Genomic DNA, 27,359 nt, shown 5'->3' with positions numbered 1-27,359 from the left:
TGACGAGAATTCTTGAAGGTTAAAAGAAATTGCTGCTATCAATTGAGTATGTGAGGGTAAAATAGTCTTTTCGTTCTTTTTGAAACGGCTAGGAAATTTACGGTTTTGCTGCATTTGGAATTTAACCAATCTACTTTTTTGAATGCCGGGAACTCGAGGAGATGTGCCCACGATTTTGCCGGTTTTTACCTGAACAGCCACTGGTTGGTACCTGAGCTAAATTCACCCTATTACCCCCGATTTGACACTAGTGATGTACAGCTCTTGCACTTGATACTTTTTTTTCTTTTTTTTTTTTAATTTTAATCATCTCACTATCAAATCAATTAAATAAGCTCTTATTAATTTTCAGATAACTTTCTAAAGTACCTTACAATGTATTAGATGACATGTTATTTTATATTTAATGCCATACTATTAAGTTAGATAAGAAATAAAATAGTCTGAATAAATATTAATAAATAATTCAGATAAGAGAAATATATCATCAGATATCGTAAAAAATAGTTGTATATTAAATCATCGAAATTCTAAATTCTTGTTTGACATAATTTAAATTGCTCATGATACCTTGCTAAAACAAAGTAAATACTTTTAAATTAAAATTTAATTTTATATATTTATAATTCCAACACTTTGTGTTTTACTTTATTTCAACATATTCTTAAATCCAATCTCGTTAAAAAATTCATGTTTTTTTTTGCCCAATACTTCACAAATGTAAAATTACTAAGTATTTTGTACATCAAACCACATACTAGCTATACCAATTTAAAAAATTTATTTTAATTTAGCATTTGTTTGAGCCAAAGATAACATTTACTAAATAACATTAGGTGCTCAAAAAATGGATTACTTATCCAAAATATTTCACAACACTTTTAACTCTCCAAATTGCTGTATTACTAATTGCTTCCATATTTCTTATTTTCCTACCAACCAATAGAAACTTATTTCCCTCTTCCTACGGACCAATAGAAACTTATGTCTCAATTGAAAATCATTTAAAACCTTTTTATCATAACACTACGACGCATTCTATAAACATAAAACGAAAAGTTAATTAAAAATGCGTAAAAAATAAAATCGCCAGCAAGAGTTGGAAAAATGGTACTTGTGTCTAGTGTCTAGAAACAAGAGGCTACGTCCTTTTTCTCATGGAATGGCAAATTCGTAGTACCAACAAATCTCAGGGTCACTCTCCTACCCAAACCCGACACAGGCACACAAAACTCCAAAGTTTTTACTTCACCTTTTTTTGGTTGCCGTTGGCTCCATCCCCTCTCTCTCTCTCGCTCCCTCATTTCGCTTGCTTTCCTCCTAAGTAGCTTAAAGTAGCAGCACCCTCACTCCCCTACCCACTCACCACAACCCACAGAGTACCATTTCCCCCACCTTTCCCCTTTCCTCCACTTTCCCTCTCTCCCACATTCTCCCATCTCTAGGGTTTCTACTCCCAACATTCCTCCCTTACTGTCTCCCTGTCAACTGCAAATGCATCTTTTCTGAGAAGGAAAAGAGGTAAAACAAAAAAAAGTAGGAAAACAAATCAGACATCTCAATCGCAAGTCATTTTTGCAGTTCTGATCTCATTTTACTTCCAGCATTTTGAATTTTAACTAAATCACATCAGTCAGCAGTGTATACTAGTTAATATCTTCTCTCTCTGTTTCTTTTTTTTTTTTTAACTTTTTTGTAAATGCTGATGATCTTGTAATTTTGTTTTCCTTTTTTTTTTAAAATATGTTCTGTTTATTTTATTTTTGGTAAGTGCGGAAGAGCTAAAAACAATTTGTGATTTTGGTTGTTCTGGTTTTCCTGTTCTGATCTCATTTATTTCAGACATTTTGAATTTTAACTAAGTATGTACTTGGTAATATCTTCTCCTGTCTTTTTTTTTTGGTTTCTACTTTTTGTAATTTTTGATGAGCTTGTAATTTTAACTAAGTCACATCAGTCATCAGAGTATATGCTAGTTAATATCTTCTTCTCCCCCTGTTTTTAATTTTTTTCTACTTTTTTTGTAATTGCTGATGAGCTTGTAATTTTGTTTTCCATTTTTTTTTAAATATGATCTGTTTATTTAGTTTCATTTTGTTTTTTCGGGAAATGCGGATGAGCTCATGACAATTTGTAATTTTGGTTGTTCTGGTTTTCTGTGCAGGTTTGCTTAGATATTTATAAAGGAGAGAAGTTAAGGCAGCTTTTTTTTTTTTTTTTTTTCGTTTGCTGTTTTGTTTTTATTTTTGATATTTTTTGAGGCTTGCTCAAGCTGCTGGGGAATTAGTAGAGTTGTAGTGGTAGTAAGGGGTGAGTAAGGAGGACTTAAACGATGTCGTCGAGAGGGGGCTCGTCGACGCAGCAGCCGCCACTGCAACGGCGGCTATCGCGGACTCAAACGGTGGGGAATCTCGGAGAAACTGTATTTGATAGTGAAGTGGTGCCGTCATCGTTGGTGGAGATCGCTCCCATTCTTCGTGTTGCAAATGAAGTCGAGCCTAGCAACCCCCGCGTGGCTTATCTTTGTACGCCTTTCAACTACTGATACAAGTTCACAATTTTTTTCCTTTTTTTTTTACCACATTTTTCTGCTCGAAAGCAAAGTTAAAAAACTGCCTTTTCATGCTTTATTTTTGCTCCTGGAAATGTGATCTTTAATTCTTGATAATGCCGATAAGTTGATACTTGGACTGCCTCATTATCGAATATTTAGTATGTAATTTGGATTATTTAGTTAGCAAAAAGAAGCCAAAAAGTTGGTACTCGAGAGAATTGAAATCGTGTTGCTCAGTTTTATGTTAACAAATTTGAGACATTTTTATGGTAGCGAATGGTTCTGTAATTGTGTTTTAGATTCCTTTATTGGTCAATCAACCTAAGTGATTCTTCTGATGAAGGAAGATATTAGTTTACAATTTATGTTCCAATTGGGTTTTAGTTTTTTAGCGGTGTTAGGTGGACGTGAAATATTTTTCTTATAAGGCATATTGCTTGAGTTAACGGGGGTGTGGGGTGGTGCCAATGAAGTATAGTGCTGAGGTAAGAGAAGAATGATGGTGTAACAAGATAGGTTTGTACTTGTATTGGGAGGTGGAAGGTGCACCTCAAGCATGAATGAAGCTTCTGAATGACTAACTTTGGTAAAGTAAAAGTCACATAGCTATGTGCAAGACCATATACAGTGAAGGTAAAGTTTCAAGACTGACATTGAATACTAGGTTGACTAGATCAGTTCGTTCCATGCATAGAAAAGTAACTGTGTTAAGGACTTGATGAAATTTTGCAGCTTAAGTTAGGACTCCTAGAAAGTTGTTAGACAACAATTGCACATAGAAAACAGCAAAAATAAGTGGATTAGTTTTCAAAAGTTCATCGTTTAGAAGACAGCATGTTTCCGAAGTGTGGCTGTAACTTGATTTTGGAAATTTGTGTATGTGCCGGGTAGCTTTCAAACCGTATGACATCATGAAATAATTCCTTGTGAACTTTTGAGATTATTCACCCCTTTGTGGTTAAATATCTGCTTAAGGTGAAACCAAGCCAACCTGGATTTAAGCCAACTCTCTTGATCATTGGGGTGCCTTAACTGAAGGATAATCTGCTGCCATCTTGAGTATGAGTTGAGGATCAGAGGATGTATGAGCTTTAGATAATCTATTCCAGGTTGAGTATATTGTTGTATGCTGAACCAAATTGAAAGCTTTGATCTAAAAGTAATTCCAACTTCTCACGTGAAATCTGAAACAAAATGTTCAACAGGTTTTGTTCCCTGGGTTCAATTTTAAACAAAGTATTTAATGCTTGTAATTAAGCAACAAAACTTGGAGTTTGCTGAAGTTTTAAAACCATGGAAAGAAGTTAACCCAACCACCTCTTACTTACTAAAAGGAGTTCAGGCATCAAATTGCAGATAGGATCTCAACATTTGTTAAACTAGTTGAAGTATAAAAAAGTTAAGGAACAGTAAGCTGTATCCCCATGACTTCTTTTGTCTTAGTTTGCCAATCCTTTCACTCTTTTCAACAATGTGCTTCCTTGTTATACATGTCAATATTCATATGTTGTGAATCAAAATGTAGGCCGGTTTTATGCTTTTGAGAAAGCTCACAGGTTGGATCCCACTTCAAGTGGACGTGGTGTTCGTCAATTTAAAACTGCACTTTTGCAACGGCTTGAGAGAGTAAGAACCAATAAACCAGCTTCTGGTTGTTTTATTTTCAATTGGGAAGTTTTTGCCTGCGTAATTGCAATCTGACAATATTTTTTTCCTAAATTTTGTTTCAGCTTTACATGAATTACTCTCAATGATACAAATGCATCATGTTTGGTTTTCTTAGTTATGATATGGATGTTCCATACTACCTAGTTGATGCATCTTCAGTTTATCTGCTGCTTTTCTGCTCAAGATGAAATTTTTTAGGCTCATCCATATTCTTTATTCACTAAAATCTTATGCAGTAGGGATGTCTAAGCTGTTTTCTTGTATCTTGAGCTTTTAATGTCAATGTGCTTTTGGAGTTGGATGTGCAGTATATGTTTTCTAAAAGTGGTTATGGTCTGTAACTAGACTGTATGTATGATTATGATTGCGCATGTTTGCTGATGTCGTTGGACTTGTAAGATGATTTGTTTATGCTGAATAAAGCTTAGCTTGGGTCCGTTTTATGGATTTGCCTTTTGTTTCCAGTAAAGCTGTGTAGAGTTAATTTGTTTCAAAAATAATAAAGGCTTTATTCTATTCTCTCTGCAGTTCTGAAGTTTCAATAGGAGATGCATGGTTGTTTTGCAGATATGATATAGATTATTTAGTTCCCATGTTTTTGCTTAGAAACTATGCAGTATTTTGTCTTACTTTACTGGTTAATTAGTTCATGCAGGATTCCATCTGGAAATAGCAGCCCCTTCACATATACTTGCACACTTGACATGCATTTTCTCATGAAATGGCAAACATTTAAGCTGACTGACTTGAACGACTAACTTGTGTATTTACAAGTAATGGGTACTCAACTGCTTGTCTAGTACAGTTGTATATGCTAGGAAATTGTTTACAAGCTTCACTTAGCTGGTGACCTGTATTCCTTTCTCTGCACGTATTCTTTACTGTTGCATGGTTACTCTTTTTATTCTTTCAGGAGAATGATCCAACCTTAATGGGAAGAGTGAAAAAAAGTGATGCAAGAGAAATGCAGAGCTTTTATCAGCATTACTACAAAAAGTATATCCAGGCTTTGCAGAATGCTGCAGACAAGGCTGATCGGTGAGCAATTTATCCTTTAAATTCTTCTAGATTGTGGGTTCCTTTGGTCCTTCATTTTGTTTTTGCATTTGTAAGTATACAATAATCAAACTTCTGAAAATTCTCAGCGCACAGCTCACAAAAGCATACCAAACAGCTAATGTTCTCTTTGAGGTTTTGAAAGCTGTTAATCAGACACAAGCTGTGGAAGTGGATCGTGAGGTGAACATGATTCCTTTTCTTCATTTGTTATGTGAAATACGTGTTGTGTTTGTTTATGCTTACCTATTTTAAGGATATTAAAATTTTGTTTAGTTGTGACTGATGTGATAATAATTATTTACCCCACAGATTTTGGAAGCGCATGATAAGGTTGCAGAGAAGACTGAAATTTATGTCCCTTATAATATTCTTCCTCTTGATCCCGACAGTGCTAATCAGGCAATTATGAAATATCCAGAGGTTTGCCTGTTAACTACTAATTTTCTCTGTATCATTTTTCTTTCGTTCATTGTGATCACAATTTTAACTTTGCCATTTTCCAGATCCAAGCTGCTGTCTATGCACTTAGGAATACTAGGGGTCTTCCATGGCCCAAGGACTACAAAAAGAAGAAAGATGAGGATATCCTTGACTGGCTTCAAGCTATGTTTGGCTTTCAGGTGGAATAGTTTTTTTAGCTACTTATTTTTGTATGTTTTGAGTGCACTCCCCAATTTTACTTGTGGTGAAATGGAAATTTTTGAACGGCTGGACTTAATTACTTGCTCTGTGCCTTGGGGCTGCCAATAATGTGTTATTTCTTTTGGCTGTTAATTGATTTGCAGAAAGATAATGTCGCCAATCAAAGGGAGCATCTGATTATGCTACTTGCAAATGTACATATACGACAATTTCCGAAGCCAGATCAACAACCTAAGGTTGGCCAGTTTCAGCTATTCTCTCACTAAATGGCTTACTTAGCTTATTTTCTATTTGGAAGTATTCTAAGAGGCAGCGGCCTAATTCTTTAGTTGTGTCATGGCTAATGCACTTGTGTAACTTACTTTTTAATATGCTGTATGGTGTCTAAAGTAGTCTAATTATTTTAAAGCTCTTTATTTCCACCTTCTCTACACCCAAGGGAAGAAACAAGGAAAAGCTTTAGTATTTCATTGTGAATGCGAAAGTTATTGTTTTTTAAGAGGATCTTTGTGAACCTATAGTAAAACACACTAGAATCTCAATTAGAAAAAAAAAAAACTATAAGAAAGCTCCTTTTGTCTTTGTTTGATTATAAGAAAGCTCCTTTCACATTTGTTCTATTATAAGAAAGCTCCTTTTGTCTTTGTTTGATTATAAGAAAGCTCCTTTCACATTTGTTCTATTATAAGAAAGCTCCTTTAGGCTTTGTTCTGTTATAAGAAATGCCAAGTGGGAAACCAAACTGCTGAAAAGTGAGTTAAAGGAAGCTGAAAATCACTTTTGCATGTTTGTTTGACAAGAAAAGGTGCGACATTAAAAAATGGTAGTGGTAATTATTGAAATTGTGATTTCTGTGGAAGCTCGGTAAGTAAGTAGCCATTTGACCCCCAGAAAAATGCAGCTATTGTGCTTCTTTCCTCATGTATGTAACTAATAACAATCCTGTCTTTATCGGTGTTTCATTTGCAGTTGGATGAGCGTGCTTTGAATGAGGTGATGAAAAAGTTATTCAAGAATTACAAAAAATGGTGCAAGTATTTGGATCGAAAAAGTAGTCTTTGGTAAGGCTCCTAAAGAGATATCTTGAGTTGTTGGATCTTTTTGGATATCCCTGATTATCATCAAGGCCGCAGATGGATATTAAAGTAAAGATTGTAAAGAGGCAAAGCTTGGTTGTTGACGCCTCGTGACTTGACTGTTATTATATTAATATTTTCAATCTCAAAGATGTCACATTTATAAAGTGACGTAGAGGATTAGCAACTTCAAACTATATTGCCTATAATTTGGTGTCATATTTCACTGTTTACAGTGTACAACTTAGGCTCGTAACTGTTGTTTCTTTGAGCTTATTCATTTCCTTTGATCATGCTTTGACTTTGTAGGTTGCCAACTATACAGCAGGAAGTGCAACAGCGTAAATTATTATACATGGGACTTTACCTTCTTATTTGGGGGGAAGCTGCAAACTTAAGATTCATGCCAGAGTGCCTTTGCTATATATATCACCATGTATGCTTTTGGATGCTTACATCTTTGGTACCATTGGAGATAGGATGACATATTAACTTGAATTAATGCTGTGTTCTTGTATACTTCTTCATGTCTTGTCTTTCTCTTATGGATTATATATTGCTTACTTTTTGACCATTGTTAAGACTATTGATGTGATTATTCACTCAATTTTCTATGCATTTTCTTTAAGTTTTGTTTTATTTAAGAAACACTTCAATATGGTAATAAATGGTTATCACCTATACCTTAGCTGTGAGTCCACTTAAACTTTCTCTTATTGCTTGCTACCTTTCTGAGTTCAACTGTGCGTGCTATTTCCTTTGAGACATGTTGTATTTGCTAATGGGCTGGTTTAATTTGTACATTAACTACATGCTTACCACCAATCAGATCTTATATAAATGGTTACTTGAACTTCATCTACTGCTGCAACCAATTTATGCTTTTCCACCATGCTGCAGCTATTTTACATGATACATGTGCAATTATTTGGTGACTGCAGCTATTATTATTTTTTGACTATGTTACTTTCTAGACCTGATTGTATCTATCTTTACTGGTTTCCCTTTGCTAGATGGCCTTTGAGCTCTATGGTATGCTGGCTGGTAATGTCAGTCCAATGACAGGCGAAAATGTGAAGCCTGCTTATGGAGGAGAGGAGGAGGCTTTCTTGACAAAAGTTGTAACTCCGATTTATAAAGTGATAGCCCAGGTATTTCATGAATTTATCTTTTTCAGTTTTCTGTTTCAGTTTTTCCTTTGCTTTTTGTATCAAGTTGATTTCGTCTTCAGGAGGCTGCAAGGAGCCAAAGAGAAAGGTCAAAACATTCTCAGTGGAGGAATTATGATGATTTAAATGAATACTTTTGGTATTAGACAATTCCTCTTCTGCATTCATAAATTTCATCATTGTGTGTATGTTGTAACAAGTGAGTTTCTCTCATTGTAGGTCGGTAGATTGTTTCCGGTTGGGTTGGCCAATGCGTGCTGATGCTGATTTCTTTTGCTTAGAAAGGCATGGATTTGAGAAAAATGGGGTATGCCTATGCCAATTTTATTTTCAAATTGAAGTACTAATTGAGTTCTGTCTAATCCAAGTAGAATCTGGAGCATAGGAAAAACTAACTTAATGTTGTTGGGAGTTCACTATGTTAAAATTCTAAGGATACAATTACACTTGACTATTATCATTGGCTTTTGTCCGCGTTCCTGCAACATATAACTGCTTTTTGGTAAGATGATAATGGTGTTGGTGTGCTTCTTTATGAAATGCTTATTTCATTGAAGCGGTGTTAGTGATGAATGCAGTCCATGTTAAACATTTGCTCTACAACTATGTCTTGCATTGCATTAAGTCAAGTGTGCAAGTGCAGCTAACAATTATCCAGAATTTGGTGTGCATGTATGCGTGAAGATGAGCTTAAGTATCTTTGCTTGTATTAACTCTATGAAGTCAACTCAACTGCTGTCTTTTTTCTGTAACCTGGTGGTTTGTTGTCTGAATGATTTGTTTCTGCCTTCTGTGCTGCTCAAGACCATGCCATCCATTTAGTATGAAGAAGATAAGTTATGATAGTTTCATGTTGCTTTTTATGTCTTACTAGTCTTGATTTTCTCTAGATGTAAGTTCATTCTCAGCATTTATCATTTCATTCTTTCCTACATGGTGCTTTTGGTTGTCACTTTCAGAGCTGCCCCATTTTCTTTTTCTCAAATCCTGTTAAGACACTGCCTAGACTATCTCACGTACTCTTTTGACTCTATCCTATCTTTTCTAGCTATGCTGAACCTGTATGTGTATTAACATTTTCTTTGTTGGCATTCAGATTTGGGTTGTTGTGTTATAATGAGATGACACTGTCTAGTAGCTTTTTTTCTTTCCTCATATCAGGCTTATATGTCAACAATACTTTTCTATGTGCTTTCTGGGTAAACACATTTCTAATGGAAGCTTATGCTTGATTGTAATACTTGTCCTAGTGGTGGTCCTTTTTTTTTCACGTGTATCTAAACCTAATATGAATTAGCTGATGATCATGTCTCTTTTGAAATCTATTAGTCCTCTGGTTCTCAACAATGATCATCAGCTAATTAAAGAAGTATTTTGTAGTTCTTCTAATTACATTTATTTGCCACCAATGACATGTTGAGGCTGTTTTCTTTGTTCTTTTTAACTGAAATGAAGGAAAGTTATGCAGGATAACAAGCCCAGCAGAGACCGGTGGGTGGGGAAGGTCAATTTCGTTGAGATACGATCATTCTGGCATATTTTTAGAAGCTTTGACAGAATGTGGAGTTTCTTCATCCTGTGCTTACAGGTATATTTGCCTTCTTCATGTGTAGACTTTTTTTGTTGGGCTGTTGCTGATATTAAAAATTTTGCTTTCTGACCATAAAATCCTTTGTGAAGGCCATGATTATCGTCGCTTGGAATGGTTCGGGGCAACCAAGCTTGATTTTTGATCCTCATGTTTTTAAGAAAGTTTTGAGTGTCTTTATAACTGCTGCAATACTGAAGCTTGGGCAAGGTACATTAAACTAGTTGATGTTGCCATGTGAGTGGTATCATGTACCAGCTCCTACTCTTCTAATTTTCTTGATTTTACTTTACCAAAATTTGCAACCTTTAGTCACTTCCAGGTTCTGATTGGTGAAACAGTATTTGAGTCTTCGTTTCTCTATTATCATTGTTTTGCAATATCATACAAATTCTTGAGAACTAAATAAATGTCGTTCTTTTAGTCTTTTGTTCACCAGTAGAATCTCCAATACAAACATTGACAAATTTTACATTTCCTTTGGTGATTTATTGAGGGATCACAATTTCTTTGTTTCTTTTGCTCCAATTAGATTGTTATACCACAGTTTTTAAAGAATCTTCTGATATTTGTGATTTGCTTTTTCAAAAGAAAGATTGCTTCAGATGACAACAGCACAAATATAGCTAGGCGTAACGGTTGATACTGATCTTGTTGAATATGGTGTGATGTTGTGGATGTGGTTAAAGATGATGGAATTACATAGATTGCATATGATTTGCTGAATTTACTCCCATGAAAAGTTTGCAGAACTTCATTGTCATAGAAGAACATGTGGTAATTAATTTAAGAATATTTCTTACCATTTTCGATTTCCTGACTCTTACTATGACATAAAATCTCTTTGGCATGCATTTATTCACATTTCCTTCACAAAGAGGGAAAAACATGCTTATTGCTGAATGTAAAGTTTTATTGATTGCCAAATACTTGATCTTTTACCCCCTTCTGTACTTGTTTTTTTATGGATAAAATATTTCATTGCTGCAGCTGTACTTGATGTGATTCTAAGTTGGAAATCGAGGAACAGCATGTCACTCTATGTTAAACTACGTTATATTCTGAAGGTTTTCTCTGCTGCAGCATGGGTGGTTATTCTACCAGTTACTTATGCTTACACATGGGATAATCCTCCTGGATTTGCCCAAACCATTAAAAATTGGTTTGGCAACAACTCAAATTCACCTACCCTCTTTATCTTAGCTGTTGTCGTCTACTTGTCACCAAATATGCTTGCTGCCTTGCTATTTCTTTTCCCCTTTGTTCGACGATTTCTTGAGAGATCAAATTACAGAATTGTGATGCTAATGATGTGGTGGTCACAGGTATGGATGGTGTTTTTGCTCTGGATTTTTATCTTTCCTGATTAGTTATGGACATGATAATTATAATGGGCTCTGAGGATTCATGTGTTTTTGCAGCCTCGGCTTTATGTTGGTAGGGGAATGCATGAGAGTGCATTCTCTCTCTTCAAGTAAGACTATAAATAATGGAATTGTATGAATTTCTAGTGTTATACTAATTTGATATCTTACAAAAATAACAAACAATTTCAGGTATACCATGTTCTGGGTTCTTTTAATAGCAACTAAGTTGGCTTTCAGTTACTACATTGAGGTGCTTTCCTTTACATTCCCAGATTGGTTTGATAACAATTTCAGATTTTTTTTTTGTAGTTTTATTTAATAGCAACTAATTTCTCATGTTCTGGTTTTGATTCATCTGGGGTGGTGAGATAAATATTTCTTGTCATTTGAGGAGATCTATTTTATAGAATAGCTCAAACTACAAACTTGATTTGCTGTGAATTCTACAGAACATAGAACCTGCTCTAAATTTATTCACTAGTAGCCATGAGTAATAAGTGGCAACTTATGGTTTCATTTCATTTTTAAGTCTGAAGCATACAAGACTGACCAAAATAGAATATGTAAATAGCAATGTCCCTGATAAGATAAAGCATCTTCTTATGTAAATGTACAAAAATGAACAATGGGTTGACATTGGAAATCATAGATCATAAAGTAGGAGACACGCAAATCTGTTAACTAAATTCCTTTCTGATTTCTCATCCTTCCTATCCTTTTCTTCCGAGGAAGTTCAATGGCATCTGATTATTGTTTCAAAGTCTTTTCAGAATTGATGAAAATCATTTGTCCCTTTTAACGGATTAGATATTGTCTATCATTTGATTTTCATTTTCCCATAGGAGATCAAGGAAAAACTGTAAAGTTCTTTACAGATTTGTACATTGTACTTCTTTGTATTCTTCAGATTATGATATTTTGGTAGGTCTAACAATTCTTCTTATTGTCTAGAAGTATCAAAAGAATCTGAAATTGAACTTTTACTGTCTAATGGTGTTTATTTAATCAATCTGTTTGAATGGATTGACATTAGTTAGATTTAGTGGCTTGTGGAAATATTTCTGTTATTTTATCTTATTCACGTACTATTTGAAAAGTATCTGCTATGTGGTACATAAAGAATTATTGGAATATCCAAGTTACAATTTGTTCTCTTTCAAAAAGAAAAAAAAAAACTGTTTGATAGGTTTAAGCTTTGCCTGCAGATAAAGCCACTGGTGGGTCCAACACAAGCAATCATGAGTGTTCACATAAATACTTACCAATGGCATGAATTTTTTCCCCGGGGTAAACCTTTAAACTCTCACTTGTGCCTCGCTGCTCTACATTTATGATCCCTTTCTATGTGATTGAATTTTTGCTTTCTGCAGCAAGGAGCAACATTGGTGTTGTCATTGCACTTTGGGCTCCAATTATTCTGGTAACAATATCCTTCTCTTGATTCTCAATCATCTCTTAGGCTGGGGAGGAGGTCCCATAATTTTGGCCTTTCGCAATGACATGCTGGCTTTCTTCTGTGTTCTGTCCTATTTTGTCTTTTCTAGGTGTATTTCATGGATACACAAATTTGGTATGCCATTTTCTCAACATTGTTTGGAGGCATTTATGGTGCATTTCGCCGTCTTGGAGAGGTCAGTGGATAGTGGTCTCTGTTAAATTTCAGCTGTTAAAGGTTTATCTGCTGATGCTTCAAGTTTTGTTTTTGAATTAGATATATGAATGATTTTAGTCTGAAAATAAGCTATTGAAGCTTGCATAGGATAAGCGTACCTCAGAATTAAAAAATAAAAAAATTCTGTACTTAGGTGTGGGTTAGAGATGCTTTCCTTACTTTCTGATTTTAGTGTCACTGCCCTTTTTTTTTTTTTGGGGGCGCTGTTGTGTATGAGGCTGCTTCTCTTCTGCTGTATGTGCATATTAGGCTTACAGATACTACTAGTCTGATTTTTTTTAGTTTGAGAACTTGTAGTTTATTTGAGTAGGGTTATTTTTTTGGACTTTATTTCAAGATTCAAGTGCTATTCATTGATGAAATAGTTGGTAAAACTAGTTTTTAGTTGCAACCTGGAGTTCCCCTGGTCGTGTTAGCTTTGACTCAGCCTTTGGCAAATAATGGAAGTATACAACTTTAGTAGAAGAGTAGAAAGAAAGTGCTTCCCAAAGTTCAGAAATCTCAAGAAAACAATTTCATATTTTTGTTGCTATAATATGCTTGCGGCTCTAATGCATTCTCTTGCTTGCAGATTAGGACTTTAGGAATGCTGAGATCCCGGTTTCAGTCACTTCCTGGTGCATTTAATGCCTGTTTAATACCAGAAGAAAAGAATGAGCCAACAAAAAAGAAAGGACTAAAGGCCACCTTGTCCCGCAACTTTGCTGAGGTTCACAATTTGCTTATTTTCTTAGGCAGTGTAATAAGTATCTTGAATTTATGGATTATTTGCCGTTTGAGCTTCGCATAACTTGAAACTTCGCATGCATGAATGTCATGTTTCAGATACCACCCAGTCGAGAGAAAGAAGCTGCAAGATTTGCTCAGTTATGGAATAAAATAATCACTAGCTTCAGGGAGGAAGATCTTATTAGCAATAGGTACATTTAGATATTTACGAAGTTTTAAGGGGTTGGAATTTAAAGAAGAGAAACATCAATTAAGACAGACACAAGGATAAAGAGAATTCTTTACATATTGTAAGCTCCTTTGGGGCCCCATATTCTTGCTAATAGTTGTGGCTCTTTCTTTAATTTCAGGGAAATGGACCTTCTGCTCGTTCCATATTGGGCTAACCGTGAATTAGATGTCATTCAGTGGCCCCCATTTTTGCTTGCTAGCAAGGTTTTGGTTTTAACTTTTGCCATTTAATTGGACACCATCTCATTCGTAGCTTTTTAGTCGAGAAAGAAAATAGTCTTCATGCTTGTAGACATGATTGAGGGAGGCTGAGTTCTAGTTTGCTCAATTATTATTTTAATCATGAGCTTCTACTACTAAACCAGTCTTGTACTGCGTTGCATAATGTGTTACTATATGTTGTCAAGTTTAACCTAATTGATAATTGACCATATCTCAAACTGTAGCGAATTCCACATCCCAAAACTGCAGAAAATATAAAGTCGGCACGTTATTGAGATATGGTATGAACTGATGGTCCTACACAACCAAGATTTGCTCGATTATTTTCAAGATGCCATTTGTCTTTCCATTGCTTGTGGCCTTCCATTTGTCTTCCCATTACTTGCGGCCTTCCGTTGCCTTCCCATTACTTGCAGCATTTCATTCTGTTGACTTAGATTAGAGATATCTTTCTTGGGGACCTGATTATCAGAAGGAAAGCAGAAGATGGTTTAGGCTTCTCTGAATGTTGTCATAATACTCTGACCATGATTCAGCTGATGGACCATGTTGGACATTGCCTGATTAGGAGTAAATATGTTCGTACCTTTTGTTTTAAAGTGGAAGAAATTAGTATTCCTGCAGTACTAGGCTAACAGGGACGGTTGCATTTCCAAGTACAAAATTGGACTTTGTTGGGTCAGGTCTTGTGTGATCCTATTCATGCCTACGAGTTTTTCATTTTAATTACTTCTTTTTTATTTGATTCAAGGAGTCTCTAGATGCCTTATTGTTAACTTTTTGACTGGAATGATCAGATTCCGATAGCAGTTGATATGGCTAAAGACAGCTATGGCAATGATCGCGAGCTGAAAAAAAGGATTGAGGCTGACAGATATATGTCTTGTGCTGTTAGTGAGTGCTATAAGTCATTCAGGAACATCATTATGTCTCTCGTTCAAGGTGATCGAGAAAAGGAGTAAGTGACACTATTTATTATCAATAAAAAGGAATTTCTGCTTTTTCCTGTCTAAGTCTTCTAATGTTTTTCCTTCACTCAACTTTCTATACAGGGTTATTGAATTTATCTTTTCGGAAGTTGACAACCATATAGAAGGCGGTAATCTGATCAAGGACTATAATCTGAGTGCTCTTCCAAGCCTATACGACCTCTTTGTCAAGCTTATCAATTTCTTGGTGGGTATCGAGAAGTTTAAATATGGCATCTTGTTGGCAAATCATTGAATACTTCTTTTACTGTCAAAGTAAAAATTGGAAGATGATAGGGTCTGAACTAAATCAATTTCCTGTATGCAGCTTGAGAATAAACAGGAGGATAGGGACCAGGTTGTGATTCTTTTCCAGGATATGCTAGAGGTTGTGACGCGAGACATTATGGAGGATCAATTATCCAGGTCAGGCACTTTTAACTTTGTAGCTTCACTGTTGCTACTGCTTGATGTGCTATTCAAGATTTGACATCATCACTTGAACAGCTTGGTAGAATCCATCCATGGGGGATCAGGGCATGAAGGTATGGTCCCTCTTGATCAACAGTATCAGTTATTTGCATCTGCTGGAGCCATCAAGTTTCCCATTCCTGAATCAGAGGCTTGGAAAGAGAAGGTGTGTATTACATTGAATGATAGAAATTGAAAAGGGAGATTATATGTCATGCTTATATGTGGTGACTTGCTTGCATATTTTCCCTTTTAACAGATCAAGAGGTTATATTTGTTACTTACGGTTAAGGAGTCAGCGATGGATGTGCCGTCCAATTTAGAAGCTCGAAGGCGTATATCATTTTTCTCCAATTCATTATTTATGGACATGCCTACAGCACCTAAAGTCCGCAATATGCTTTCTTTCTCGTAAGTTTACCTGGGTCTAATTTTTTTTTTTTAATGTAATTCAAGTTCGATATTTTCCATTGTATATCCTGTGTTTACTGGTACTGCTCAGTAGAGTTGTCCAAGCATTTGTTGTCAAGTAAAGCATCAAAACTGAACTGTAATACCCAAATGAATTACGTCTCTTTCTAACCATATAGACTTACGTTACCTATTCCTGGATATTTAACGACATATACCAGCCAAACAAGGTGTCTATGAACTACTATATGTATATCTGCCAAATCCTTCAAAAAGTAACTTCCATGTAAAATTCACCTGACTTTTTAAAGTTTGATTATAAGAAATATCAAGTGAAGTAACTTCCATGTAAAATTCACCTGACTTTTTAAAGTTTGATTATAAGAAATATCAAGTGGGACACTGAATGAACTTTATCATTTATCTAACCTCAATGTATTAACAACGCAAGATCCCAAGGGGTTGTTTGAGGAATTTAGCCCTAAGAAAAAATCTTTCTTTGGAGAAATCATCTTGTTGCTGTATTTAACACTTGTAAAACTTGACCTGATGAGCCTATTACTGTAATTCATTGGTGTTTTTCCATGTCTGCGTGTTTGAGATTTGTTTTCCCTTGTTTGCCCTGCTGACAACCTTATTTTTAGTGTTTTAACTCCATACTATACGGAGGAGGTGCTATTCTCATTGCATGATCTAGAAGTGCCAAATGAAGATGGGGTTTCAATCCTTTTTTACTTGCAAAAGATTTTTCCAGGTTTGTTGTAAATAGTCTGATACTCTGTACTCCTTCATGCATGTGTTTTGCGTTCGTATTAACTTTGTCAAATAACATACAGATGAATGGACCAATTTCCTTGAGCGAGTGAAATGCAACAATGAAGAAGAACTTAGAGGATCGGATGAATCGGAGGAACATTTGCGTCTCTGGGCTTCATACAGAGGCCAAACGTTGACCAGAACTGGTATGAGATGTGGCTTTTTCTTTCTTTTATTTTTTTTGGTCTGTTCCAAGCCTTGGTTTTTGCTTTATTAGTTTCAAGTCCGGATTCAGAGCTAATGTTAGCTCAAGATTGCTTCTCATAGTTCTGGGGATTCTGCGAGTATTTTCTCTCTTTGCTTGTAGGACCCTGTTGCTTTTTGTAGGAAATAAATATCTGAAATTGTTTCTACTAATTCGTCATTATTCTCCAGTACGAGGCATGATGTACTACCGGAAAGCTCTAGAGCTTCAAGCCTTCCTTGATATGGCCAAGGATGATGGTATTTGATCTCCTGATCGAAACTCTTAAAATGGTTGTAATTCTTCAAAATTTGTACTGTCCCCTCCCCCCCTTTTTTTACGTGCTCCTTTTCTGGTATCCATAATCAAGATTGAAGGGCATGTTCTAAACTACTGCTAACTCACAGATTTGATGGAGGGATATAAGGCTATTGAGTTAAATGAGGATCAGATGAAGGGGGAGCGGTCACTATGGACACAGTGTCAAGCAGTTGCTGACATGAAGTTCACCTATGTTGTGTCCTGCCAGCTGTATGGGATTCACAAACGATCTGGCGATCCTCGAGCGCAAGATATTTTAAGACTTATGACAACGTCAGTGTCACAGTGCTTTTCTGCTTAAATATTGAGGTTACAACCTACAACCTGCATTGAATCTTCCTTTTAACAGGTACCCATCTCTTCGGGTAGCTTATATTGATGAAGTTGAAGAACCAAGCAAAGACGGGACCAAGAAAGTCAATCAAAAAGTGTGTTACTCCACTCTCGTGAAGGCTGCTATGCCAAAATCAAATTCTAAAGAGCCAGGGCAAAACTTGGACCAGGTAATGGACAACATCATAAATGTCTCTGTGTCAATGTAAAACCGATAATTCAAATGATCTTCAAAAACCTTTATTATGGTTGTGAAAAGGATTTCTTTAGAGCGATGCACAGACAAAATTTATGTTTTGAATTTGATGTAACCATTTCTAATCTAATAAATCATGTTAGAACTGCTGATGGGCATACTTCTTTTTTTCTGATCCAAAATGATGTTGCAATAAAGATGGTTCATCTCTACAACACAATCATGGTTTTATTATCTATTTCTTCCTTTACAGTTCTCTTGTAAAGTGACTTAAATCACTATATCAGATTAATAGTGCATCTTCACTTGCAGATAATATACCGGATCAAACTTCCAGGACCTGCCATCTTGGGTGAGGGGAAGCCAGAAAATCAGAATCATGCGATTATCTTTACTCGTGGAGAAGGTTTACAAACAATAGACATGAATCAGGTATAGTTTTGTGGTGTGGACTTGCTGAAGTTTCTACTCAATTTTCTGTTGCCTGACATAAAGCATTATCCACAGGATAACTACATGGAAGAAGCATTGAAAATGAGGAACCTGCTTCAAGAATTCCTTAAAAGGCATGATGGAGTTCGGTACCCTTCAATTCTTGGGTTGAGGGAACATATATTTACTGGAAGGTAGCTAAATTATACTTCATTAAGTTAATAGAATTGGATGATCCTACAAGTGTTACTGTTATGAATATGCCTATAATCATTCTCTTGTCATCTGCTGCAGTGTTTCTTCTCTTGCATGGTTTATGTCAAACCAGGAGACTAGTTTTGTGACAATAGGTCAAAGATTGTTGGCCAACCCTCTGAAGTAATCTCTCTCTCTCTCTCTCTCTCTCTGCACACGCTTTCATAAAAGGTGTAAATCATTTCTTGGTAGTGTTACCTAGGAATTTTGCTGCATTGACAATGTTGTGAGCCTTTTTTTTAGTTTCCCTTATGAAGGCGTGCTTTTTGTTTAGTACCACAAAGTCATTTCCAAATTCTTCCTTAAGCTATGTTTTCTGGAGGGAGAAAACATTTTGTATGCTGTTCATATCTCTGCTGCCTACAAATCATAAAGATATAACATAGTCACTATATTCTTGTAGTCAAGGTGGCACAATTTTTTTCGTGGCTTTTAGTTTTAGTCCTGTTTTCTACTTGAATCCAAGTTGAAATTTAGTATGAACTCGAGAGTCATGACAAAGCTTCTTCATCAAGATGATGAGTAATTTAATTAACAACTGTGCAGTGTGTGGTTTATTAACACTAGCAAAGTTCAAAATTTGGATTCATACTGTAGCTTTAGACAGATATTTAAAAACAGAAAAAAAAAAAGAAAAAGAAATTCACGAAAGAAAAAGGTTTGATATTCGAAATTAATATGTGATTGCATATGTTGGTAAATTCTTTACAATCAGTTCTCAATTTGAATGCATAAAACTAGGTCCATCACTCCAAGGGAAGCAGGTTTGCTGTATTCCAGTTTTTTTGTATTCTGCACATCTCTCTATCTTGTCTTTAATAGATTCATATGATTTGGCTCTGTACGAAATGACTCTATCTGACACAGAGTTCGGTGATTTCCTGTATCCAGTTGTGTCTCACAATCCTCTTTTTATCATTGTGGCTTACAACTTTCATCTGTGTTTTAACTTCTTCCTCGTATACTTAATTGCTTATTTAGGGTTCGATTCCATTATGGTCATCCAGATGTTTTTGACAGACTATTTCACCTCACTAGAGGTGGAGTTAGTAAAGCCTCCAAAATTATTAACTTGAGTGAAGACATATTTGCTGGTATGCCTTCTCTCCTAAATGGCACACAATCAATTGCAGGGTTTAAAATTTGTTGTTCTATGACCCTTCTTACTATGTTACCCTCACATTAATTGCAGGGTTTAATTCTACTCTACGTGAAGGCAATGTAACACACCATGAGTACATACAAGTTGGGAAAGGAAGAGATGTGGGTCTTAATCAAATCTCTCTTTTTGAAGCAAAAATTGCCAATGGTAATGGAGAGCAAACATTGAGCCGAGATATATACAGGCTTGGACACCGTTTTGATTTTTTCAGAATGCTGTCTTGTTACTTCACGACCATAGGTTTCTACTTGAGCACGCTGGTATACAATTGAAGTTACTTTTTCTCTAACTTTATAGTTCAAGAGGATGCTTGATGTTCTGACACTGTTCATTTCTTGAAGTTACTTGTTCTCCAACTTTATAGTTCCAGAGGATGCCTGATGTTCTGACACTGTTCATTTCTTTGTTGGCAGATAACTGTGCTCACAGTGTATGTATTCCTTTATGGCCGTCTTTATCTTGCTCTTAGCGGACTTGAAGAAGGACTTAGTAAACAACCAGCAATTAGGGACAACAAACCTCTTCAAGTGGCTCTTGCTTCTCAATCTTTTGTTCAGATAGGCTTCTTGATGGCCTTACCTATGATGATGGAAATTGGGCTAGAAAGGGGTTTCCGTACTGCACTTAGTGAATTTATACTGATGCAGTTGCAACTGGCACCAGTTTTCTTCACTTTTTCACTTGGAACTAAGACTCACTATTATGGGAGGACGCTGCTTCATGGTGGTGCAAAATACAGGCCAACAGGTCGAGGGTTCGTGGTTTTTCATGCCAAGTTTGCTGATAATTATCGGTTTTATTCTCGTAGCCATTTCGTCAAGGGGCTTGAGCTCATGATACTGCTTATTGTTTATGAAATTTTTGGTCAATCTTATAGAAGTTCAGTTGCGTATATCTTAATTACAGTATCTATGTGGTTCATGGTTGGAACCTGGCTTTTTGCTCCATTCCTCTTCAATCCTTCTGGGTTTGAGTGGCAAAAGATAGTTGATGATTGGACCGACTGGAACAAATGGATTAGCAACAGAGGAGGTATTGGTGTGCTTCCCGAGAAAAGTTGGGAATCATGGTGGGAAGAAGAGCAAGAACATCTAAGTCATACAGGCATACGTGGTATCGTAGCAGAGATCTTACTGTCGTTAAGATTTTTCATCTACCAGTATGGGCTTGTCTATCACCTCAACATGACAAAGAATACAAAGAGTTTTCTGGTATGTCATAGCTTGAACTATAGTGCTCTTAGCCTTCTGCAGATGATGGCGTGCTTGTTGTTGACAACATTTATCGCTTGGGTCACAGGTTTATGGCATGTCTTGGCTGGTGATCTTGCTAGTACTTTTTGTGATGAAGGTGAGATGTTTTCCATATTGTGCTAATCTCATGGCCCAAGTGAAGCTTGTTCCTTGATTAACTGCAACTTAGTTTCTTAGCTTTCCTGTAGCTGAATAGTAAGTGACATTGTTCTGTTGTGAAGCGAGTTGACAATATGTTGTTTGGTTCCAAAGAAATAGAAAATTAAGTTCATGTCCATTATTGGTTTATGTAGTTGAAACCTTGTACATGCTGATTGATGCCACTATCCAGTTCTGGTGTATTAGTAGAAAATTTCCTCTATACCTCCCTAAGATTTCTTATGCTCATTGAGATTATCATATACTTGTTATTTTACATATTTTTTTTTGTTTACATGTTTGCTACAGACAATTTCTGTTGGACGTCGAAAGTTTAGTGCCAATTTTCAGCTCATGTTCCGGCTCATCAAGGGATTGATCTTCCTGACATTTATCTCTATTTTGGTAACCTTAGTCGCACTACCCCATATGACTGTACAAGACATTGTTGTCTGCATTCTAGCCTTCATGCCTACAGGGTGGGGTTTACTTCTGGTGAGTTGTACTTTTCTCACTTTCACTCCATATCTTTTATTCTATTTTATTTTGTTCTTGGTAGAATGTATTATTTATTGTTTGCCTGTAAGTAAACTTTTTGAGATCTCCTGGTCAGCACAGTTATAGTTTTACAACTGTGCCAGCCTCGCATAGTACTGGTCTTATCTGAATGATTCTAATGTATCTCTAAAATGAAGAAAGGTTTAAAAGTGAAAAGGGGAAAAAATAAAGCAGTTGAATGTCTCTTTTTTCTGAATGGTTCTAATGTGTCTCCAAGGTATGAAAAGAAAGGTTAAAAAGTAAAGAGGGGAAAAGATATAATCAGATGAAATATATTTTGTCCTTGATGAAGCAAGTTCCGGCTTGGCCTGTCATCGGTAGGTGGTAACTATCGAAAGCTAAATTATATAACTTTTATGAGCTTTGCATATAATGCTTTTTGTCATCATATTTTGTGCTAGAACGTATATAGAGAGAGTGAGCGCTTAAATTTATGTTTTCTTCTCACCTTCCTCTTGCTAGATTGCACAAGCCTGCAAGCCTCTTGTTCACAGAGCAGGATTCTGGGGGTCGGTCAGGACACTTGCTCGCAGTTACGAGATTGTAATGGGTCTGCTTCTGTTCACTCCTGTTGCTTTTCTGGCATGGTTTCCATTTGTTTCAGAATTCCAAACCCGAATGTTGTTCAACCAAGCATTCAGCAGAGGTCTTCAGATTTCTCGTATTCTTGGTGGACACAGGAAGGATCGCTCTTCCAGGAATAAGGACTAATCTAAGAACTAGAGAAACTGGTGTCTTTTGGCCCAGTCATTTTGTAAAGCTGCTTCAACAATATGGCAGTATTTTTGGGGTAGTAATGATTCGTCTGTAGGTTGTATGTAATTAGTAATTTATGTACGTCCTGATCCTGGAATCATCCCATTGACTCAATACAGTTCCCTCTCGTGAATCTCTGCCTCTCAACATCGTCCATGTTTCCTTTCCTCTTATATTAACTTGTTTTTAAGAGCGTTAGCACTGAATATGTCAAATCTACAATTGGCATTACGAGTATGATGATGGTAGTTACAACTCAAGGCTCTAAAATTTGTTTGGATTTATCTTACCTGGAAGGCAACTCTGAGTGGGAATTTCTCAGATGTCGAATTGGACATGTCCTATAGTACCTGTGTTTCAATTAGGTTATTTTTTGGAACTTGGATAGGGTATCTGTAACATAGCAAATTCTGTAACTCGATTCGTTTGCGAGTATCTAGACTAATTGAAACGAGGTTTGTTGAAAAAATGTTGGATTATAGTATTTTCTTTTTTTTTAGGGAATATGTAAATTACACTTTACTTTTTGTTAGTTGCGTTCTTACCATTTGTTTTATTGAAGTCTAATAAATGAAAACTATATGATAAAAATGACAGCAAGAGTGTGATAAATAAAAAGTGAAATGCAATTAATAATAATAATAATAATGCCACTTTATCTGGGCTTTGTTGTCGAAATTTGGACTTCGGACTATGCTTAAAGCATTACACTTCGAATCGCGCGCCATAGCGAAGTTCCTGACCCGAAGGACATCAAACGTCTCTTCTTAGGTTTATATAATAGTGGATCGAGCTTGTTTTCTATTCAGTGCCCTCTTCTGTTTTCTTTCAGTGCTAGGGGAGAAAATCACAAAAAGTCGAGAATGGATTTGGGTTTCCTTGCATTTAAATTCCCAGATATTTTACACTTCCCATCTATTTTGCACTCATGTCTACAACATTACAAAGGAAAGGAGTAATTGACCATTTTAAATTCCAAGTTGTAGCTACAAAACCATTACTAATGCAAAATTTGTTTACCACCGAAAAGAAGTACAACCGAAAAACTACAGCTCAAAGGGATCAAAATCAAAAAAATAAAAACAACAAAATCAGTAATAATAATCTAGCACATCAATTCCTCTAAAAGACTAGGTCATGAGGTTTCATGCCTGCCGAGAGAGAAAACCTTGCAGCCAAGTAGGCCTTCAACTCTTCAACTCCTTCAATGGCTTTTATCAACTGTGTGTCCACAGCTTTCTGGTCATCCTTCTTAACCTGCGGGAGCACATTCTTCGCCTGAAGTGCAAACACACGATATAAAAACAGTAAGGGATTGGTATATCAATAAAATCAGATGCAGAAGTGGAAGAGGCTAAATGTAACAGTAATTGCAAGTTTATGAGAAGACCTCTTTTTCAGCCTCAAAGAACTCGCCCTCTCCTTTCTTCTTCTTCTTCTCGACTTGCTTGGCAAAGTACTTATCATCAAACTTGTCCACACTTACACCAGATATGTCAACCTTAGTTGAAGTGCCAATGACATATGCCTGATTGACCCTCCTCAATGGAACACCATTAATCTTGTACGGTCCTATACAAGTAATGCAACAAATTAGTAAATGATCAGTTAACAAAAGGGAAGGAGAATCCAATAGCTGCTTCAGCTTTGATTAAGCAAAATTGAACAATGAAACCATGCAACATAGCAAACAAATTTTGCTATTGTACAAAGTGTGCTCATAAAGTTATTTGGTTGCTAGAAATCTATCAAACTAAGTGAAGATTAATGTAGTCAAGACCACCAATAAACAGATAAAGTTCAAATGCAGTAGCAACCCAGTGGATTCCTATTAGCAACTGAGCCGAAAGCTGTAATTTCAACACTAAGACAACTTGATAAATACAATATAAAACAACTTTCCCAATAAATTCCATCAAAAGCAAACCAAACTTTAAAAATGAAAATTTATCTTTTAATGTTACACATCAAAATCACCACAGTAGAGGAATAGCACTATCTTCTCTAATCCTTATGTTTTGTCAAAATTCAAAATACAATCAATAACTGAAACTCATGAATCACCAATTTCCCTCCAAGTGACTGTAACAAGCAAATCCCCCTTTTCCAAGATCAGTTAATTGCTGTGTGTTTCAGCCCACAAGCCACTCGTCTACCCTATTTCACAAACAAACAGATAAAAAGTAATATACATTCGATAGCTCTCCATTTCAATCTTGACTTACCTTTGCAAACTGAATCAGAAATAAATGAACTACCCTATTTACTAAATTTCCGACCAATTTTCACTCCCACATAAAAAAAAAAAATAGACATAATTTATAGCCAATAAACAGAAAAATGGATTCCGTCAATAGAAGAAAACTCACCAGTAACAAGAAGCAATCCAGAAGAAAGCTGCTTCAAGAACACAACTCTTTTGCCCTTAAACCTCCCAGCCAAAATTATCAACACGGTCCCAGGTGTAATACTTGCCCTAAACCATTAGTTCCAAAAAAACCAAAATAAATAAATAAATATATCAATCGAAACTTCCTCAAATTAACCAAAATCATCTCAATCATTCAAAAAAAAAAATTCACCTATCTTACCTGAGCTTCGTGGGCTTGGGCTTGCGCTTGTTGGCTAGCGGCTTTTTCACGTCATCGGCGGGGTAAAACTTCACCGGCTTCACGGCTGCTGGCGCAGGCTCCTCCGGCTTCTTCTCATGGCTGGGAAAAGTGCCGCCATTTTTGGCCTTAATAGCCCAAAGCCCTCTCTTGTGGTACATCTTGGAGCGTGAGAACTTGCCCACTCCCCTGGTCAAATCGGGGTTTCTGCTCACCTTCGCCGTCTTCTGCTTCGCCGGCGCCATTGTTACTGTGTGAGTGTGTGAAAATGAGAGAAACCCCAACGAAAGGCGAGATCTTTTCAGTGAAGGGGCAACTGTATAAGAACCCTAGTCATTTTTGAAAGAGTAAGTGTGGGAATTTTGAAGTTTGGGCTGAAATGGGTTTCTACGTATTGGGCTTCCTTTTCTTAATCTTTGGGCCTTAGCTGTGTTGGGTTGCTGATTGTTCATCCCAAAAAGTAACAAAAAGAATTTTAAGGTCACTCCTTCACGCGGTTTGCTATGAATAAATTGAACCGTACTAACTTTCGTGAAGGAAAATTCTATACTAAATAACATACAACGTAATTGATAAAAACAAATTAATAGAAAATTCATCTCCTTAATTTTAAAAATTTTCATATTTATGTCTATCACTTAATAGTTAATAATATCGTGATTTACAGTCACAATTTTTAGGTGGACTTTTTTATGAACATATTATTCATTAGTGAATTGGTTGGCTCAGATCATAAGGATGGTTGGCCTTCTTTAAAATTTATAGGAATTAACTTGTAAGTTGCTTGAAAATTCGTTGGTAACATGCCACCTAACATTACATTAGGAGCTAATTTAGTTAATAAAGACGGTTCACTTTACATGAATGAATTTAATCTATTTATTAGTACAAAGTTTAGCATGCCAAGCAACAATGATATTGGGCTGTCATTGGAATTAATGGTTTTGAATTAAAAAAAAATCATGCATATGAGACTATCATATGGAAGTGTCAAGGTAGAATTCATGAGAATTATTCAAGAAAAAGATAGAAGTTAATCTGCATTAGCTCTATAGGCATGCATCTTATAAGCATACGCTAGTAAGTTGCTAGAAAATGTCCTAGAAACCTGCCATGATCAGATTAGGGTAAACATCTCTTGGTATTATTATTCCTATGTATTTGCCAGTTACTGCTATAATTTATAGAAATATAATATCCCTTTCGTTTTATTGCTAATAAATAGTTTTACTTAAGAGGTTAAATATCAATTAGGAATACAAAGGTGAAATTAAAAACTAAAGCTATGATAGCTTTTTCCCATTAGGGTTTCGTTCTCTCTGTGAATTGACTCCTTGCTCATGCAAGTTTTTCCTCTCCACGGTGAGAGTTATTTAGTCTTTTAGATTTAGTCTTTGGATAATGATTCTCTCTCACTCCTTTTGTCCCCGTTTTCTTCTAGTTTTTCTATTGGGTCTTTTCTTGTATTAGTATTCATTGTTTTCTATTAGTGTGTTTTCTGAGTCTTAACATCAGTCTTTTCTTTTCGACATTGTGTGGTGCTTGTTTCTTTGTTTTTTTTAGTTCTTTTTCTTAAGTTCCTTGGTCTCTTAGTCTTTTCATACTCAGTTTATGGAAATTACTAATGGCGGAAGAGTTGCAGCAGTTGTGGGAGAATTTGAAAATTACCGATGAGGAAAATGAAATTACTGATGTTAATGATATGATTAACGAGGAAATTGTTCAAACAGGAGCACTTTTTCTTCTTGAAAAAATATTATCTCAGAAGCATGTTAATGTTTAGACAATGATTTCAACTCTCATTAAGGCTTGGGATATTCCAAGAAGAGTTAAAGGTATAGCCATTGGAGATAATTTGTCATTATTTCAATTTACAATTGAACGGGATAAAAGGCATGTTTTGGAGGGTATGCTATGGACTTTTGATCATAATTTAGTGTTACTTGCTGAATATGATGGAGATGTTAATCCATTTAAGATTCAACTCAAGTGGTAATGTTTCTGGGTTTAGGCATACAACATTCCTTTCAGTAGGATGAGTGTGGAGACTGCTCAATTGATTGATAACAAAATCTGTAATTTTATTAGATGGGATTCTAGTGATGTGGATGTTTCTTGGGGTAGATATTCAAGAATTTGAATGGAAATTGATGCTACTAAGCCTCTTCATAGAAAAATAAGAATTCATTTTCGAGAGGAAGTGAGATTTTCTTCAAGTATGAGAAGATGCCAATTTTTTGTTACTATTGTGGTAGGTTAGGACACGGTGAGCGAAATTACGTTTTTAAAGAAAATGACAGTATTTTTCATCAGCATGATCAGCAATACAGTCATTCGCTGAGAGCAGGAAGTGATAATGTTACTGCAAAGTCATTTCTCATAATGGAAGACAGGCGATCACCGAAAAAGGTAGTTGGACCGAGAGTGGGGCATGCACGTTCTCAAGGACTACATAAGGATGACGTAGACAGGTAGTTTTTCCGGGGTAGTTTTTCCGGGGCATATCTTATCCTGTTCAA

At 35.9% G+C, this 27,359-nt stretch overlaps 2 protein-coding genes across 2 annotated transcripts; one reads left to right on the top strand and one right to left on the bottom strand.

Moving 5' to 3' along the window:
- The first annotated feature begins 1,261 nt into the window (after nt 1-1,261).
- Nucleotides 1,262-22,378, top strand: LOC113706528 (callose synthase 3). The gene is made up of 43 exons (XM_072052916.1): nt 1,262-1,521; nt 2,165-2,525; nt 4,080-4,180; nt 5,136-5,260; nt 5,368-5,461; nt 5,591-5,701; nt 5,785-5,901; nt 6,067-6,159; nt 6,893-6,984; nt 7,309-7,435; nt 8,013-8,150; nt 8,231-8,307; nt 8,388-8,475; nt 9,637-9,756; nt 9,849-9,966; nt 10,747-11,081; nt 11,178-11,230; nt 11,313-11,373; nt 12,329-12,410; nt 12,494-12,543; nt 12,668-12,754; nt 13,367-13,504; nt 13,621-13,715; nt 13,875-13,959; nt 14,775-14,935; nt 15,030-15,153; nt 15,274-15,371; nt 15,453-15,582; nt 15,676-15,827; nt 16,472-16,581; nt 16,664-16,789; nt 17,019-17,087; nt 17,235-17,421; nt 17,498-17,651; nt 17,990-18,109; nt 18,185-18,303; nt 18,404-18,487; nt 19,346-19,458; nt 19,557-19,786; nt 19,940-20,737; nt 20,826-20,876; nt 21,227-21,412; nt 21,938-22,378. Exons 2-43 carry the CDS (start codon nt 2,333-2,335, stop codon nt 22,184-22,186), a joined length of 5,841 nt encoding a protein of 1,946 aa, XP_071909017.1. The 5' UTR covers nt 1,262-1,521; nt 2,165-2,332; the 3' UTR covers nt 22,187-22,378.
- Nucleotides 22,379-23,171: 793 nt separating this feature from the next.
- LOC113700533 (large ribosomal subunit protein eL6) lies at nt 23,172-25,179 on the bottom strand. The gene is made up of 4 exons (XM_072052924.1): nt 24,823-25,179; nt 24,601-24,707; nt 23,622-23,803; nt 23,172-23,509 (listed from the first exon to the last, which is right to left on the bottom strand). The coding sequence occupies exons 1-4, from the start codon at nt 25,083-25,085 to the stop codon at nt 23,354-23,356; spliced, it is 708 nt and encodes a 235-aa protein (XP_071909025.1). The 5' UTR covers nt 25,086-25,179; the 3' UTR covers nt 23,172-23,353.
- Between the last annotated feature and the right edge of the window lie 2,180 nt (nt 25,180-27,359).

This window comes from Coffea arabica, chromosome 1e (genome assembly GCF_036785885.1).
Source record: "Coffea arabica cultivar ET-39 chromosome 1e, Coffea Arabica ET-39 HiFi, whole genome shotgun sequence".
In the NCBI taxonomy this organism is placed as follows: Eukaryota; Viridiplantae; Streptophyta; class Magnoliopsida; order Gentianales; family Rubiaceae; genus Coffea; species Coffea arabica.
This window is presented reverse-complemented; position numbering and strand designations above follow the sequence as displayed.

Excerpts from the sequence above, each read along its gene's own strand:
- LOC113700533 (XM_072052924.1), bottom strand. The coding sequence starts at position 25,085 with ATGGCGCCGGCGAAGCAGAAGACGGCGAAGGTGAGCAGAAACCCCGAT. Across the intron at positions 24,708-24,822 it reads CCCAAGCCCACGAAGCTCAG|GGCAAGTATTACACCTGGGA; the intron begins GTAAGATAGGTG and ends CTAATGGTTTAG. Across the intron at positions 23,804-24,600 it reads TGGATTGCTTCTTGTTACTG|GACCGTACAAGATTAATGGT; the intron begins GTGAGTTTTCTT and ends TTACTTGTATAG.
- LOC113706528 (XM_072052916.1), top strand. The coding sequence starts at position 2,333 with ATGTCGTCGAGAGGGGGCTCGTCGACGCAGCAGCCGCCACTGCAACGG. Across the intron at positions 12,544-12,667 it reads TTTGGGCTCCAATTATTCTG|GTGTATTTCATGGATACACA; the intron begins GTAACAATATCC and ends TGTCTTTTCTAG. Across the intron at positions 16,790-17,018 it reads CCAAACGTTGACCAGAACTG|TACGAGGCATGATGTACTAC; the intron begins GTATGAGATGTG and ends ATTATTCTCCAG.